Raw genomic sequence first — 17,028 nt, forward strand, 5'->3', positions numbered from 1 at the left:
TCAGTTGTTACTTTTTTTGATAATAGCTGTATTGGGATACGTTTTAAGATGGACAGTGCAGTTGTTATTGGGATATTGACAGAATCATGCCTTTCACTGCTTTATCTAATCTGGATCGTTTTCATCATCCTATGAAGCAATTGTAGACCCATCCCCTGTCACTCTGTATTATCCCCTCTCCCAGGCCCTGCCAGCCATTAACCTTTCTATCTGTGGATTTGACTCTTCTGAACATTTCATATGAATACAGTCATGCAGTATGTGGCCTTTTATGTCTAACTTTTTTCACTTAGCATGCTGTTTTCAAGATTTATCTGTGGTGAAGATTCTACCTCATTCCTATTTGTGCCTGAATAATATTCCTTTGGGTGACTATGCCACGTTTTGTTCGTGCGTTCATCAACTCGTGGACATTTGGGTTGTGTCTGCTGTGAACGTTCATGTACAGGCTTTTATGTACACATATTTTCAAACTCTTGGGTGTATTTCAGCGTGGAATTGCTGGGTCACATGGTGACCTTCATGTTTAACATTTTGAAGAATTGCCAGACTGTTTTCCAAAAGGCAGCACCATTTTACTGTCTTACCAGCGATGTATGAGGGTTTCGATTTCTCTCCGTCCTTGCCAACACTTGTTACCTGTCTTTTGCATTATAGCCCGTTTTTTGTGAGTGGAAAGTAGTATCTCATTGCGGTTTTTATTTGTATTTCTTATGTCACATTTTGTATTTTAGTTTATTTTTTAAAGTTTATTTATTTTGAGAGAGAGAGAGCGTGCGAGTGAGCACGAGCAGGGGAGGGGCAGAGAGAGAGGGAGAATCCCAAGCAGGCTCTGTGATGTCAGTGTAAAGCCCAGTGTGGGGCTCAGTCTTAGGAACCATGAGATCATGACCTGAGCTGAAATCAAGAGCTGGACGCTTAACTGACTGAACCACCCGGGTGCCCTTCACGTTTTGTATTTCAAGAAACACTATTTCTCAGCACTTTATTTCAAGAACGGAGATTTAATCTATTTAGGGACATAAGGGACATATATAAAAAGGGACTCCTGGGAGGTTATTTTATTACTGTCATTAGATCTAAAACAGTATTTATTGTTTACCTTGAGATGGGGGAAGAAAGGGGATTCATGGGGTAAAAGGCTGAGGGAGCTTATCAAATAAACTCAGCCTTATCTTCACTGAGTAAGACCCAAAAGAGAAGAGGTAGAGGGTTTGAATGGGAGTGGGAAAGTTTGGTGCTATGAGGGATGTTAAAGGGGGATCAGATCTAAAGAAGAGGATCTCACAACCATGGAAAGCACCTACTTGAACTTGTACAGCATAAACATGGAGCGGAGATGTGGGTGAGAGAACCCAGTGGTGTGATTTTGTAGTTGACTCCGTGCTGAGGTGTACAAGACTGGGCTGTAGAAGTCTGTAGAAGAGAGGGGTTGAGTGTGGGCTCTGGGGCTGGAGTGTGATGCTGAGTAGTTACTGCTTGCCAAGCACTGATCTGGGCACTCGGGATATTGGTGAGTAAGACAGATGGGACCTGTGTTCTTTTGGAACATTCTAGTGTGGGGAACAAGGTGAACAGATAGATGATTGTGGAGAGTGATGTAAGAATGGCTGGTGAGAGCGGCTCGTGGCAGTGCAGCTCAGGTGGCGGGGAAGTGGGTTACTGGTCTCTGCTCCCCGACGCGTGTCCCTGTGTCAGCAGGGCTCCATCTTAGAATTCTGTCTTGTGTCTTGATTTCAAAATTCATAAATAAGTTTACACTGAATCACTGGTAAAAGGAGAATATTATGCTTAGAGCTTTCATCCATTTATTTTGTAAAGTTGGGGTTGGTTGATTCTCTCTTTTCCTTAATTATTACATGGAAGGAAAGAGTAAGGAAGGAGCAGACATATACTCCAAATCTTCTCTTTTTTATCTGCAGATGACTCCAAGAGGAAAAGTGGGGATGGGCCGGCATCTGAAGAGAACCAGTTTAGTGATGACGAATATAAGACACCTCTTGCCACACCTCCCAACACCCCACCTCCTGAGACAAGCAGCAGTAATGGAGGGAAAACACCTCCATTTCCTGGCGTTGAGTTCGGTGAAGAGCAGCTTCAAGCGCATTTAATGAGCACGAAGATGTATGAGAGGTACTCCCTCTCGTTTATGGACCTCCAGATCATGGTTGGACGAGTGAAGGACAATTGGAAGCATGTCCAGGATATTGATGTGGGACCAACCCATGTGGTTGAGAAATTCAACGTTCACCTACAGTTAGAACGTCGATTGATTTATACTTCAGATCCCAAGTACCCTGGAGCCGTGCTCTCGGGCAACCTACCAGACTTAAAAATCCACATCAACGAAGATAAAATATCTGCCCTGAAGAATTGCTTTGCTCTCCTGACCACCCCAGAAACGAAGGCTTCTGACACTCAGTTTAAAGAGCAGATTTTTCCCCAAGTGGGGCAGCGGGGAAGTTTGCAGGACTCGGTAATGAATTTAACCCAGAGCTTTGTGATGTTAGAGCAGCATACCCGGGAGGTTCTGGTGGAATCACAGCTCCTCCTGGCTGAATTTAAAGTGAACTGTATGCAGCTTGGTGTTGAGAGCAATGGCCGGTACATTTCCGTGCTCAAGGTGTTTGGGACCAATGCTCACTTTGTGAAGAGGCCTTACGATGCTGAGGTCTCCCTGACGGTTCACGGTTTGCTCCTGGTGGACACGATGCAGACATACGGTGCCGATTTTGACCTTCTGATGGCTTCGCATAAGAACCTGAGCTTTGATATCCCAACAGGAAGCCTCCGGGATAGCAGGGCCCAGTCCCCTGTCTCTGGACCCAATGCGGTTCACCTCACTAATGCTGCCACGCTGAACGACCCGTCAGCTACTGGTGTTGCCCTTGAGAAAATTCTCACCAAAGAACAGGAGTCCCTCATTAAATTGGAATATCAGTTTGTGAGTTCAGAGTGCCCGTCGATGAATTTGGACAGCACTCTTCAGGTGATTTCATTACAGGTGAATAATTTGGATATTATCCTAAACCCGGAGACCATCGTGGAACTGATTGGTTTTCTTCAAAAATCTTTTCCCAAGGAAAAAGACGATTTGAGTCCTCAGCCTTTAATGACTGATTTTGAAAGAAGCTTTAGGGAAGAAGGAACTTACCAGTCTACGTACGAACAAAACACTGAGGTTGCAGTGGAGATCCATAGGCTTAACTTACTGCTCGTTCGGACAGTGGGAATGGCCAATGGCGAGAAACATGGCAGAAAAATCGCCACCGCGAGCATTGGCGGCACCAAAGTGAACGTTTCAATGGGCAGCACGTTTGACGTGAATGGTTCTCTCGGCTGCTTGCAGCTTATGGACCTGACACAAGATAATGTTAAGAACCAGTACGTTGTCAGCATTGGGAATTCCATAGGCTATGAAAATATCGTCAGCGATATTGGCTACTTTGAATCTGTATTTGTCAGAATGGAAGATGCAGCCCTCAGTGAAGCTTTGAGTTTCACATTTGTTGAGAAATCTAAACAGGAGTGTTTTCTCAACCTCAAGATGGCTTCCTTGCATTATAACCACTCTGCCAAATTCTTGAAGGAGTTGACATTGTCCATGGATGAACTGGAGGAGAATTTCCGAAGTATGCTGAAAAGTGCAGCTACCAAAGTCACTACGGTACTCGCCACCAAGACGGCCGAATACAGTGAGATGGTGTCACTCTTTGAAACTCCAAGGAAGACTCGGGAAGCCTCCATCTTTGAAGAAAATGAAATGTATGGGTTTGGCCTCGCTGGGTCTCATTCCGACACCGTGAAGCTAATCTTGAACATAAACATCGAATCCCCTGTTGTTTCAATCCCTCGAAAGCCTGGGAGTCCTGAGTTGTTGGTGGGACACTTGGGACAGATATTCATCCAGAATTTTGTGTCGGGAGATGATGAATCCAGAAGTGACCGCCTGCAGGTGGAAATTAAAGACATTAAGTTATATTCTTTGAATTGCACCCAGTTGGCAGGCAGAGAGGGTCCTGGGTCCGAAGTCAGCCGGGCGTTTGGTTCTCCTTCTGGGTCTGCCAGTGCCAATAGTCAAGAGGAAGCTCATTTCACCCGACATGATTTCTTTGAATCTTTGCATAGAGGTCAAGGTGAGGAGCGTAAATCTTTTGTCTCATTTTATCTAAAGATTCTCAACACAGCTTATGTAGTACTTTGCTAAAAACAACAACAAATAACCTTTTTGTTTAGAATTATCGCCAGTGAGGGATGCCCGGATGGCTCAGTGGGTTAAGCGTCCAGCCAACAGCTTTGGCTCCCATCATGATCTCATGGTTTGTGAGCTCAAGCCCCACGTTGGGCTCGCTGCTGTCAGTGCAGAGCCCGCTTCAGATCTTTGTCCCTTTCTTTCTCTGCTCCTCCTCCATTGTTCTCTCTCAAAAAAAAAAAAAAAAATTGTAATTATCCCCAGTGAATATTTAAGAAATCCAAATAGAGTTTTAATAGAATGCTTCATATCAGGTTGGTATGTTTTTAGTTTTTTCCATTAGAAACCATATTTGGCAAAGTAAGATTTTTTTTTTTTTTAAGTGGCGCTCTTTAGCATTGGGTGAGTGCTTATTTGCAGGGTTGCTTTGGAGGGTGGGGTCTGTTAGAACATTATTTTATTTTTTATTTTTTTAAATTTTTATTTATTTTTGAGAGATAGAGTGTGAGCAGGCCAGGGGCAGAGAGAGAGAGAGGGAGACACAAAATCTGAAGCAGACTCCAGATTCCGTGCTGTCAACACAGAGCCCGATGCAAGGCTTGAACTCACGAACCGCGAGATCATGACCTGGCCCAAAGTCAAGACACTCAACCTTCTGACCCACCCAGGCGCCCGATTTATTTTAATTTTAAAAAAGGTTTATTTTTCTGAGAGAGAGCGTGAGCAGGGGAGGGGCAGAGAGAGAGGGACAGAGGATCTGCGCTGACAGCAGAGAGCTCGATGTGGGGCTCAAACTCATGAAATCATGACCTAAGCTAAAGTTGGACACTCAACTGACTGAGCATCCAGGAACCCCTAGAGTGTTATTTAATTTGGTCAAATACATCTGTTTTTTTTCAGTTCCAGCTGTAGGTCTTTGCCAGTTAAATATTGTAGTCCAAGATAGCTGGAGGGATTGACCTAAGTGGAATATGAAATTTAGTCTGCAGATGGTATATTTCCCTTTCAGTATTCTTCCATCCTCTAATGGGTTGGTGGTCCAGAGTTCTAGGAATAAAATGCCTGTATTTGTGTTCTCGATCTGATCTGCTAAAACCAAACAGTTCAATCTATGATTAGTCTTGGCATCTGCCGACATCAGGTGAGCCCTAAAGCCTGGCTTTACTTATTGGTGAAGAAATTCATGCCTCTGAGAACTTCTCCTTCTGTGGTTCTCAGATGTTAATTCACCAGTTCACTTAACCTCCTTCTCCCAACACTGTTTTCTCTGCTTGTTCACTTAGAACCTGATATTGTTCTTGATTTTGATGTATGCCCAGTAAGAGGGAGCAATCTGTAATTGAAAACTGGGTAAGGGATGAGCAGTTTGGTTTGGAAAATGCTGGCTTGGGAGGCTAAGGGAAGCTTAGAGACCTCGCCTGGATTAATGTTCACCCCATTGTATTTTGAAGCCATCAAATGGAGCATGTCATGAAAATATTGATTCTTTTTGTGTATAAGTTTATGTTGTACTCTGCTTACTATGGGTTTTGTTCTTAGGATAGTAATATAAGTTTGTACTCAATCGTACACTCCAGGTGCCAAGCTTTTCTGCCCTCTGGGCCTAATGACTCATGGGCTCTGTTTTATATACCCTATACTTAATCAGCAATGATGCGATAAATACTAGTTTTTCCAATCTGTCATTTTTTTTCTGTTATGCCAGCTTTTCACATCCTGAACAATACCACCATTCAGTTTAAACTGGAGAAGATCCCTATAGAGAGAGAATCTGAATTGACTTTCTCCCTTAGTCCAGATGACCTGGGAACTTCTAGCATCATGAAGATTGAAGGGAAATTTGTCAACCCAGTTCAGGTAAGCACCTTGTTGATTTTCATGTCTGGACAGTTGAAGTCATATATTTACTTTATACTTACATCAGTGTATTCATATCTTGTTATGTTACTTATGTGTATATATGAAATGTTAGAAGGAAAATATGTAAGTTCAAAGAGACAGTGTGACCGTGTATTACTGCTGATAACTTGTTCTGTAAATGTGGAGCCCTATCACTGTACCCTTTTGTCACTGGGGAATTGGTTTTGTTAGCCGTCTTCATGTGGAGGAGTGGTGAGTTATGTAGAGGGAGAAGGCAGATCTTTAATTCCATTGCCATTCAGAAGCAGGCAAAATTATTGCTGGAAAAGTCAGAGCCTGTCTTTCCCAGGAGGATATAGTTCTTGTCACTCTTTTGACATGCTTGGCTCAGCCTATGAAACAATCTGATTATTTGAGCTGTTGACAGATCCTTTCAAGGGAGAATTAGTCTTACTCTTTTTGAAATGGAATGGGCCGGGATAGGGATTGTGTGTGTGTGTGTGTGTGTGTGTATGTGTGTGTGTTTAGTGAGTATGCCTGTGTGTGTGGTGACTATATGTGTATGCAACTGTCATCCTTTTTCCTTCAAGAATGTTGTTCTTCCTGTTTTCACAGGGATAAGAGCAAAGAGTATATCGTTATAAAATAGTAGGGACGGGCAGGCTCTTAGGACAGTGGACCCTCGCTTTGGGCAGTAATTGGTCTCTAGTCTGTATCTGGCAGCTGCTCTGGAGTAACTCAGGAGTGCTGTTAACAGAATGCATGGACCTTTTAATATTTAAATTAAAACAATGTTTTTATTTTATTTTTGAGAGAGGGAGAGAGAGAGTACGCTAGAGAGGGGCAGAGAGAAGGAGGGAGACACAGAATCTGAAGCAGGCTCCAGGCTCTGAGCTGTCAGCACAAAGCCCAACATGGGGCTTGAACTCGTGAACCACGAGATCATGACCTGGGCTGAAGTCAGACGCTCAACTGACTGAGCCACCCAGGTGCTCCAGAATGCACGGACCTTTTGACATCAGTGGTTCCTGAATAGGTGTCTCTGGGTGAGACTTCCCCCAAAACTTTCCCTTCCTGGTTAAGCTTTTTTGCCTTATCAGTAGTGGCTACTAGGGTGGTTTTTTTTCACCTTAAATCTAGCATATGACATGAATTCTGTTGGATTATTATGTTTACCATTGACTTAGTGTGGCTTTTGATGAAAATCTTCTAAAAATTACTGTAAATCATTCTTCAAATTAATATTTAATAATTTAATTTTAAAATATTATGAAAATTTTAAAACATACGCAAAAGTGGAATAGTTTAAAGTTTACTATTTTGAGAGAGAGAGAGAGAGAGAGAGAGAGAGAGAGAGAGCGCGTGCACGTTGGGGAGGAGCAGAGAGAGAGGGAGAGAGAGAATCCCAAGTAGGCTCTGAGCTGTCAGCGTGCAGCCTGATGCAGGGCTTGATCCCACGAACCGTGAGCCCATGACCTGAGCTGAAATCGAAAGTTGGATGCGTAATTGACTGTGCCACAGAGGCACGCCATGTAACGTAATACATTTTAATGCATTTTTGGATTTCAGAGACATTTTTGATTAGTTAAAAAAATGTGTTTTCACTTTTAGTTTGTTTGAATCAGGATCCAAATGAGACCCGTACAATCCGTTTGCATGATACATCGTGTGGGTCTCTGTTCAGTTTCTTTCATGTTTTCCCTGCACGCTGTTATTGTGAGAAGTCAGGCAGTGGCCCTCAGGTTGTCCCACATTCAGATTTGGCTGTTTGGTTATGGCGTCACTTGTTCTCCCACATTTCCTGTAAACTATACCTTCAGTCTACAGGTTTATTTGCATTCAGGTTCTTTTTTTGGCCAGAACACTTCAGCGTGGTGCTGGGTCCTTCATATTGCATTATTTCAAGAGGCACATAATGCTTGGCTGTCTTTATGTTAGTGATGCTCAAATTGTTGATTGCGTGCAGGTGACGAGAACCCGATCTGCCCGTTGTAAAATTCCCTGCTGGTCGTTCATAGAAGGGCCGATTCCACGGATGACCTCTGATGGGCTATGTTAGTTCATTGGGGGCTGTAAAACGATCACTTTCTAATTCTATCATTTCTATATCTGTTTGGAATTCCTGTTAAAAAATTGCCCATAAATACTTAAAAAGCTTTTGTGAAAATATTTTTAATGAGAAATTGTAATTAAAACCAAAGTAAGGGAGAGAAAACGTAAGTAATCATGACTTATCATTATTGTCATTAAAAACCACTTTGTTTGTTTAGCTGAAGTAAAAACAGAGGTTATGACCCTAATTGGGGATGATCGGCGAGTTTTAGAACCCTGAGCCTTGTTTCTCAGTCCTGTGGTGTAGCCACAGTAGACTTTTGGCAGTTTTCCCGTCGATTTCTGGTATTGTTTTTGTGGGTTTAGACAGAGTGATTTTGCTGATTCAGGCCCACAGTCAACAGGACTTACTGAACATTGGTTGTGTAAAGATTATTTTGTGAGGTGCTGGGGGAGGCGGCAGGAGGGCCTCATCAGTAGACATGGGTCACAGAGAGGTAAGCACAGAAAAGAAACAGAAGGGATAGTTCCTGCTGTCATCCAATTTAGAACATCTTGGGGAAACCCATGGACATCAACTATGGAAATTTGTGGGCGGTGCATCTGAGCGCAGTTAATAATAGTAGTGGAATAACTACATTTTTCTCTTTGACTACAGGTGGTGTTAGCAAAGCATGTATATGAGCAGGTTTTACAGACACTGGACAATCTTGTGTATAGTGAAGATCTGAATAAGTTTCCAGTCACTGCTGCCTCCTCACCTTGCCCTAATTCTCCTCTGCCTTCCCTCAGTACCTGTGGAGAACCTTCCATTGAAAGGAAGGAGAATGGATTGTTCAGCCACTCCAGCCTTTCTAACTCTTCTCAAAAGTCCTTGTCTCTGAAGGAAGTCAAGTCCTTTACCCAGATTCAAGCCAACTTTTGTATCCCAGAGCTTCAAGTCCAGCTAAGTGGAGATCTGACTTTGGGGGCCCAGGGTCTTGTGAGCTTAAAGTTTCAGGATTTTGAGGTAGAATTCAGTAAAGACCATCCTCAGACTTTATCCATTCAGATTGCCCTGCGCTCTCTGCTCATGGAAGACTTACTGGAGAAGAATCCAGATTCCAAATATAAGAACTTGATGGTGTCTCGGGGGGCCCCTAAGCCATCTAGTTTAGCACAAAAAGAATATCTCTCTCAGTCCTGTCCTTCAGTATCCAATGTGGAGTATCCTGATATGCCTCGGTCTCTCCCTTCCCACATGGAAGAAGCTCCTAATGTCTTCCAGCTGTATCAGAGACCCACCTCGGCATCCCGGAAGAAGCCAAAGGAAGTCCAAGACCAGGACTATCCCTTGACTCCACCCCCTTCTCCAACAGTAGACGAGCCCAAGATACTTGCTGGAAAGAGTAAATTTGATGATTCTTTGGTACATATCAATGTATTCTTGGTGGATAAGAAACATCCAGAGTTCTCTTCCAGTTACAGTCGAGTTAACCGGAACATTGATGTTGATTTTAACTGCTTGGATGTACTGATCACGCTGCAAACGTGGGTGGTGATACTGGATTTTTTTGGAATTGGTTCCACTGCAGACAACCATGCAATGAAGGTACCTCCTGAGGACATTCTACAAAATGTGAAGTCAGAATCAAATGCTCTGCTAGAGTCTGAACTTCAGGATCCAGTCAACACCAAGCTGGATCTCAAGGTATCACTTCCCTTTGGCTCCTTGAAGTTCCAGGAATGAATTTGGCTGTGTTCACTTACGTGCGCCTGTTGCACATTTACTCTAGAAAGTAGATCTTGTTGGCAGGGGAGCTATCTATAGTCTGGATGCCTGTTAATATTTTAGAAGAGGTTTTTGTATAAAGCCCATCAGAAGGCATGGAAAACAAATGGTTTAAGTAACCTGTATTTCTTTGGGTTGTGCAGTTCAGTGGAATGCCTTATTTTCTTGGAGCCTCAGTTTCCTCTTTTTCCCATCACCCATCCGTTTGGTTGCCTTCCATCATTCGACTCATTAAGATAACCGAGTGAGGTAACGCACGTAAAGCACCTGGCCGGGTGTCTGGTGCATGGTAGCTACTCTGGGACGTGGTCTCCCTGCTTGCTGAGATCGTTACTGGCTTTTTGAGGCAACAGGCCAGCCCTTGAGATTGGAGCCTCAGGACGGCCTGCGGGTCCGAATCCTGGCACTTCTGCTGTAACCTATAGCTGTGTGGCCTTGGGCACAGTTTTTAGCTTCTCTCTCCCTCGATTTTCTCACCTATAAACTGGGGGTGTTGGATGGTGCCTCTGTCGTCGGGATGTTGCAAGGATTGTGTGAGAGGACTAAATGGGCAAGGCCCTTTGCACAGCGCGTGGCATGAAGTAAGCATTCAGTGAACGATAGCTGGTATTATTTTTGCTGTGCTGTGGCTCACCGTACTTACACATACTTGTCCTTGGTACTCGTATTGCGAATGTTTAAGAACACATAAAAAGTAGCGTTTGAATTTAAGGTTATTCTGCTCTGTGCGTGAGCACGGTAAGATGTGTAAGCAGTTCAATTTAATTGACCATTTGGGGGCACACCACAGCATCTAGCACCTTCCAGAGCCCCGGGCTCCCTGCAGTGGCTGGTTATGTGTGTGTCTGGAGGGTGAAGTTCATCTACCTGCCTTCTCCAATGCAGACTTGCACCTGCCGCCGGGGAGAATCACATGTAATCCACTTGCTATCTTCTTCTTTCCTTACCTGGCAGGAGGCTGCATTCTTCTAGAAATGGAAGAGCTTCCAGGGCAGAGTTGGCCACGAACGAGTCTCACTTCCCCTGCTCAGTGTGTGCGAGTGAGTGCCGGGGCAGCGCGGAGTCCCCTGGCACCTTGGTTAGCAAGATGGATGGAAATCAGAGAGGCTTCAGCCCTTGTTTTGGACGTCACGTGTTGGTACCCATAACTTCAGTCTTGTGGTGCCTGTAACGGAGGGCCTCAGGAGCCCCTTGGTGTTGGGTGTGGAAGCGCTCTGGGGGCCTTGCACAGATGGAGTGTAGCCGGCTTCACAAGAGAACGAGACTAGACGATGCCCCTCGGCAGTGGGCTGTTTTAGAATAAGAATTTTTGAAAACATGTTTATTGTGGGAATTTTCAGACAACACAAAAGAACAGTTGAAGGAACTTCCATTTACTTAATTCCTTTGAGATTCATCACATTTACTTTATTCGTTTTTTCTTTTGCTGAATTATTTTATTTTATTTTATTTTATTTTATTTTATTTTATTTTATTTATTTTTAATGTTTATTTTTGAGAGAGAGAGAGTGAGAAAGAGAGAGAGGGTGAGCAGGGGAGGGGCAGAGAGAGAGGGAGACACAGAATCGGAAGCAGGCTCCAGGCTCCAAGCTGTCAGCACAGAGCCCGACGTGGGGCTCGAACCCACGAACTGTGAGATCATGACCTGAGCCGAAGTCGGACGCTCAACCGACTGAGCCATCCAGGCGCCCCTTGCTGAAATATTTTAAAGCAAATTCCGGATATATCATTTTACCTCTACGTGCCTCAGTAGTCATTTTTAAAAAAAAATGTGGACGTTATCTTACATAACTAACTCTAACGAGAATTTCTTGGTATTGTGTAAGACCCGTCTATAATCAGATCTTTCTGATTATCTCAAAATAGCCCTCTTACTGATGGATTGTAGAGAAATGAGTGGTTAAGAAACTTCCCTGTGATCTCTACAATTCATTGGAATAATTTGTTTTTCTGAGCCGTAGTTTCTTTGTCTACAAAATGGGGAGCATTAAATAAAATGATATATGAATCTTTTGAATGTGAATTCAAAATAGGTTCACGTGTTCCGTTTGCTCTCATTTCTTCTAAATCTCTGTTGATTAAAGAAAACCAGTCTTTATTTACCCCGTGCCACTGGCTTGTAGAAACCGGGCTAACGTGTCCTGTAGAGTGTCGCACATTCTGGATCTGTCTTTTTGTTTTCTTTTGGTGCCATTGACTTCTTTTATCTTCTAATTTTAGAAATGGAAGTTAGCTCTAGAGGCCTCATCAGATTCAGGTTCAGCTTTTTGTTAAGAGCATGTGGTAGGTCGTGCTGGGTGCTTCCTGTTGTATTGTGCTAGAGGGGATTGCAGTGTTTGGTTGTCCCACTTTTAGGGACACTAGGATTTGTGTTAAGAGTGGGGTCAGGTGGTGACAGCTGGATTCCTCTAATGAAAGCATTTTTAGCCCCACTATATTTGTTACTTGGGTGACTAAGTGGCTAGAGGTTTTCTGTTTCCCTCCTACTTGATAATCTCATTTCCTTGAGACCTGTGTGTCTGTGACAAAAAAGCTTTCTGCCGTGGAGGCTCTACGGCGCTGGAGGGGCCTCCAAGGCCACTGCACCTGTAGTAATCCCCTCCTTTTTTCTCCGCCTTTCTCTATAGATGTTCCTTCTCCTGCCTTTCTTCCTATTCTTTTCTCTCTTTCTTCCCCCGTCTTTTTCCTTCCTTATCATTCATTCATCAGATGTTTCCTGAGCACCTGCTTAGCGGTAGGCACTGAAGAGAAAGGGGTGAGTGTGGCATTTGGAAGCAGGGATGTGAATTGAGGTTTGACCTCCTCTCTCCTTCCTTCTCTCCAACTGATCCCTTTTCCCCGGTGACGACACTAAGGTTCCTGTCTCAACACATCGTAGAGATACGAGTCCTTTGAATATTTAAAATGACAGTGTTACCATACTGTGTTTATTTGATTTTTTTTAACTTTATTTATTTATTTTGAGAGAGAGAGAGACAGTGAGAGAGAGAGAGAGAGAGAGAGAGAGAGAGAGAGAGAGAGAGAGAATCCCAAGCAGGCTCTGACATGAGTCCAGAGCCCTACGTGGGACTCCATCTCATGAACCATGAGATGATGACCTGGGCCGAGATCAAGAGTCGGACGCTTAACCAGCTGAACCACCCAGGCGCCCCCATAATGAATTTATTTGTTACAAAGAATGCAGATCCTAAGACAGAGGGTTTTGGCTTTCTTCTGTTTCTGCTTGCCCCTTGAAAAGAAAATGTTTGATTGTGGTTCCTAGGTGAAGTCCCACTGGTCACCAGGGGCTTCTATTAAATATTTGTCCAGGGATTAAATGGGATTCTAAATCCTGTTTATCATTTTGCTTGGACAGATTTCTTAGGCTGAGACTTTACTTAATGAACCTCTATGAGCGATGACAGAAGAATGCAATATGAAACACATGCGTAAACAATGAGAAAAATTGTTTTATAACCCAACCCATTTCACTAACAGAGTATAGACAAGGCGACTGCAGAGACGCTATACCACAGGCCCTGGGTTTCGGGGTGTCTGGTGGAGCCCCTTTCTCCTCAGCTCTCTCCTTAGATCATGGTTTGACTGCTGAAGAGGGCCGAAAGGAAACCGGCGTCCACAGAAGTGCTGCCTCACATTTCCCGAGCCTTTGTGCATCTCCCTCCGTTGGGTTTTGCTGTTTGCCTGAAAGATGCCTTTTCTCCCCCAGTAAGATCTGCCTTGCTTTATGTCCCACGTTCTTAGGTGCATTCGCTCTCTCTCGTGCTGAATAAGACCACCAGTGAGCTGGCTAAAGCGAATGTGTCCAAATTAGCGGCACACCTGGAAATGATTGGTAAGTGGGGAGAAATCGAACTTGCACAATCTGGTAAGAATTTGAACCTCCTCCTCCTCCTTTTCTCACAAATCTAATTGTCCTCACATGCAAATAGGGTGTGGAATCACTGGATTCCCGGTGGTTGTTCCCGAATACTGGCTTATGGATCAGAATCATGTGGACAGCTTGTTAAAAATGCAGGTGTCTGGGACCCTGCCCCCCCCTCCTCCCCCCGCTACCAAAAATGTGATTCATTAGGTTGGGTTGGAGCCCTGGCATCTAACCGTGTTTTTAACAAACTCTGTCTGGGGTGACTATATAATTTTTCTTTGTCCAAATTGGAACATTTTGAGAGTGAAAGGGGGCGTTATTAGTAATTACACCTGGGAAACCGGGGAATAGGTTCCCTCTATTGCATTAGTAGAGGGAGCCTTCGATAGGGCGCATGATTTCAGGCACGAGGATGTGGCAGACCCGGCATTCTTTCCAACGGGACTGTGCAGGTAGAAGTTCTTAGTGGAACACAAGTGATCAGCCACGTCGAGTTCTAAATAGCAGAGGTTTATAAAGTGTGAGTAAAACACCCCTCCTTACTTAATAGTGGAAGATCACAGAGCTCAAATGTTGACTCTGTAATAAAAATGGGAATGTCTTTTGGGGGGAGGAATGAACTGAAATGAGATTTCACGTCTGGTATAAGTTAATTTATAAAAGCTTGGAGGAGATAGGTCTTTAAAAATTGGGAGAAGCTTGGGTATTTTTGTTAGGTGATGATGAGTCCAAAATAAGTTATGTGTCTTCAATTCATTGAGAGCTGAACTAGCATGCCAGATATAAACACCTAAGTCACGGCTTTGTAGTGCTAATTATGATGATAAAATTTGCTTTATGGAGGCAGCAGTTTGCAGTATCGCTTTTTATTATCCATACCATGTGAAGAATGAGTCATTGTAGGTGAACACCCCAGGTGTGCATGTTTTAACATCCTTCTTTATTCTTTTCCACCTTCAGGGGGTTTCACTCTTGTGACACCAGAGTAGTTTTAAATCTTGTCTCCAGTGTCTGTCTCATTAATTGCAATTTTTTATTAAATCACACTGACACCCACTTAAATGCCTGAATAGCTGACATATCTGATGCTTCCTCCTTTATTCTCTTATCCATCGCGCAGTTGATAGACCTTATGCTGTTTCACTAATTCTAATTAGTGGTCTTCATCTCAGGAAGGATCCCATTCTGTCTGTATTTAGAAATGTTGGGGTGCCTGGGTGGCTCAGTTGGTTGAGCGTCCGACTTCAGCTCGGGTCACAATCTCGCGGTCCGTGGGTTCGAGCCCCACGTCGGGCTCTGTGCTGACTGCTCAGAGCCTGGAGCCCGTTTCAGATTCTGTGTCTCCCTCTCTCTCTGCCCCTCCCCTGTTCATGCTCTGTCTCTCTCTGTCTCAAAAATAACTAAACGTTAAAAAAAAAAAATTAGAAATGTTTTTAGGGGCGCCTGGTGGCTCAGTCGGTTAAGCGTCTGACTTTGGCTCAGGTCATGATCTCGCAGTCTGTGGCCCTGTGTCAGGCTTTGTGCTGACAGCTTGGAGCCTGGAGCCTGCTTCGAATTCTGTGTCTCTTTCTCTCCTTCTGCCCCTTCCCTGCTCGCACTCTGTTTCTTTCTCTCAAAAATAAACATAAAAAAAAAATTAAAATATTTTAAATTAAATGTTTATTTTTGAGAGAGAGAGAGAGAGAGAGAGAGAGAGAGAGCGAGAGCAAGTGAGCACACAAGCAAGGAGGGACAGAGAGAGAGGAAGACAGAGAATCCCAAGCAGCCTCCACACCGTCAGCACAGACCCCGATGTAGGGCTTGAACTCACGAACCGTGAGATGATGACCTGAGCCAAGACCAAGAGTTGGACGCTTACCTGACTGAGCCACCCAGGCGCCCCTGTATTTAGAAATGTTTTATCCTTTAATTTCTGTATGCATTTAATTTCTTTCCCTCGTAAAGGTTAAAGTATGATATTGCTGTAATGTTTCAACCCCCTTTGGACTTCTGCATTGAGACTTTGAAATACTGTGTAAAATGTTTTTGGCGGGTGCATTGGAATATGAAAACTAGCCTTTGACATTTAATTTGATTAAATAGTGAAAAGTCTGAGGCATGTGTGGATCGGTTTTTGTTCTAGACATATTTAAGGTGTATGACAAAAAAAGATACATAGGCGTGTGTTCTATTTTTAACATCCCTAGATGGAGACCTGGCCTTGCAGGGGAGCATTGGGAGCCTGTCCCTAAGTGACCTTACAGCCCATGGAGAATTCTACAGAGAGCGGTTTACTACCAGTGGAGAAGAAGCACTCATTTTCCAAACTTTTAAGTAAAAATACCCATTTTTCTCGTTTGACATTTTGTCATATTTGTTGCTGTTTCAAATTCTTGTTGGCTAAACCAATAAAAGTTTAAAAAAGTTTTTACCATCTTAGGTAAAATTGATATGATCTAGTTGCAAGGAATCCTAATTTATAGTAAAATGGATCTTTGTTGAAGTGGGCTACTCAGTCCTCATAAACGGATGGTGTGTGATTGAAATAATTCTTTTTTTCTTTAAGTTTTTTTTTTTAAGTAATCTCCACACCCAACGTGGGGCTCAAGCTCACAACCCCAAGATTGAGAGTTGCATGCTCTACTAACTGAGCCAGCCAGACACCCCGAAATAATTCTGAATATTAATAAAGCCTGGGTTCTCACTGGCTTGTTATGTGACCTTAGGCAAGTCACTTAATCTCCACGAATCAGTTTTTCTATCTAAATATTGAGAAGACGAAGTTAGATCAGTTTCCATCTCCCTTTCAACATTCTGGAATGATTTCAGCCTGAGAAAGTTGTTGAAGATATAGATGTTAAATTATATGATGCATTTTTTTCTCTATAAAAGTCTATATTGAATCTTTTCTTTCTTTTGTCCTTTTTTTTTTTTTTTTTGGTGTTTATTTTTGAGCGAGAAAGAGAGAGCATACCATGCCCATTAAATTGAAAACCATTCATAAAAGTTTCCTAATTTGTCTTGGAATGTACATGCTAAACCTCTTTGGCCCACATTTCACCGAAGTAAACAGACTTCTTTCTGCTTCCAGGAGACTGTTTTCCCCAGAAACACCGATTGCATTGCCTAATTTTTTCTTTCCCCATCGTTTCATGACCTTATTTTTGTACCTTTTGAGTCCATATTGTTACAATCTTTGAGGAGGAATAATCCCCTTTCCCTAAAGGCAGGGAAAGGGGCCCCGGTGGAACCACAGGTGGCTTCTGCGTGAGTTCTGGAATCAAGAGTTTAACATCAGAGCTGCCTACC

General features: G+C 43.3%; 1 protein-coding gene across 10 annotated transcripts in view; it reads left to right on the top strand.

The window, feature by feature from the left end:
* Positions 1–17,028, top strand: part of VPS13D (vacuolar protein sorting 13 homolog D) — a 257,423-nt gene that overhangs the window by 34,160 nt on the left and 206,235 nt on the right. For all 10 annotated transcript variants that reach the window (XM_023258138.2, XM_045035116.1, XM_023258139.2 and 7 more), the window contains 5 exons: positions 1,923–4,136; positions 5,898–6,049; positions 8,763–9,794; positions 13,617–13,707; positions 15,927–16,053. In XM_023258138.2, the coding sequence (XP_023113906.2) occupies positions 1,923–4,136; positions 5,898–6,049; positions 8,763–9,794; positions 13,617–13,707; positions 15,927–16,053 (3,616 nt within the window). The remainder of the gene's footprint in view (positions 1–1,922; positions 4,137–5,897; positions 6,050–8,762; positions 9,795–13,616; positions 13,708–15,926; positions 16,054–17,028) is intronic.

The sequence above is a fragment of the Felis catus genome, chromosome C1 (genome assembly GCF_018350175.1).
Source record: "Felis catus isolate Fca126 chromosome C1, F.catus_Fca126_mat1.0, whole genome shotgun sequence".
NCBI classification, from domain to species: Eukaryota; Metazoa; Chordata; class Mammalia; order Carnivora; family Felidae; genus Felis; species Felis catus.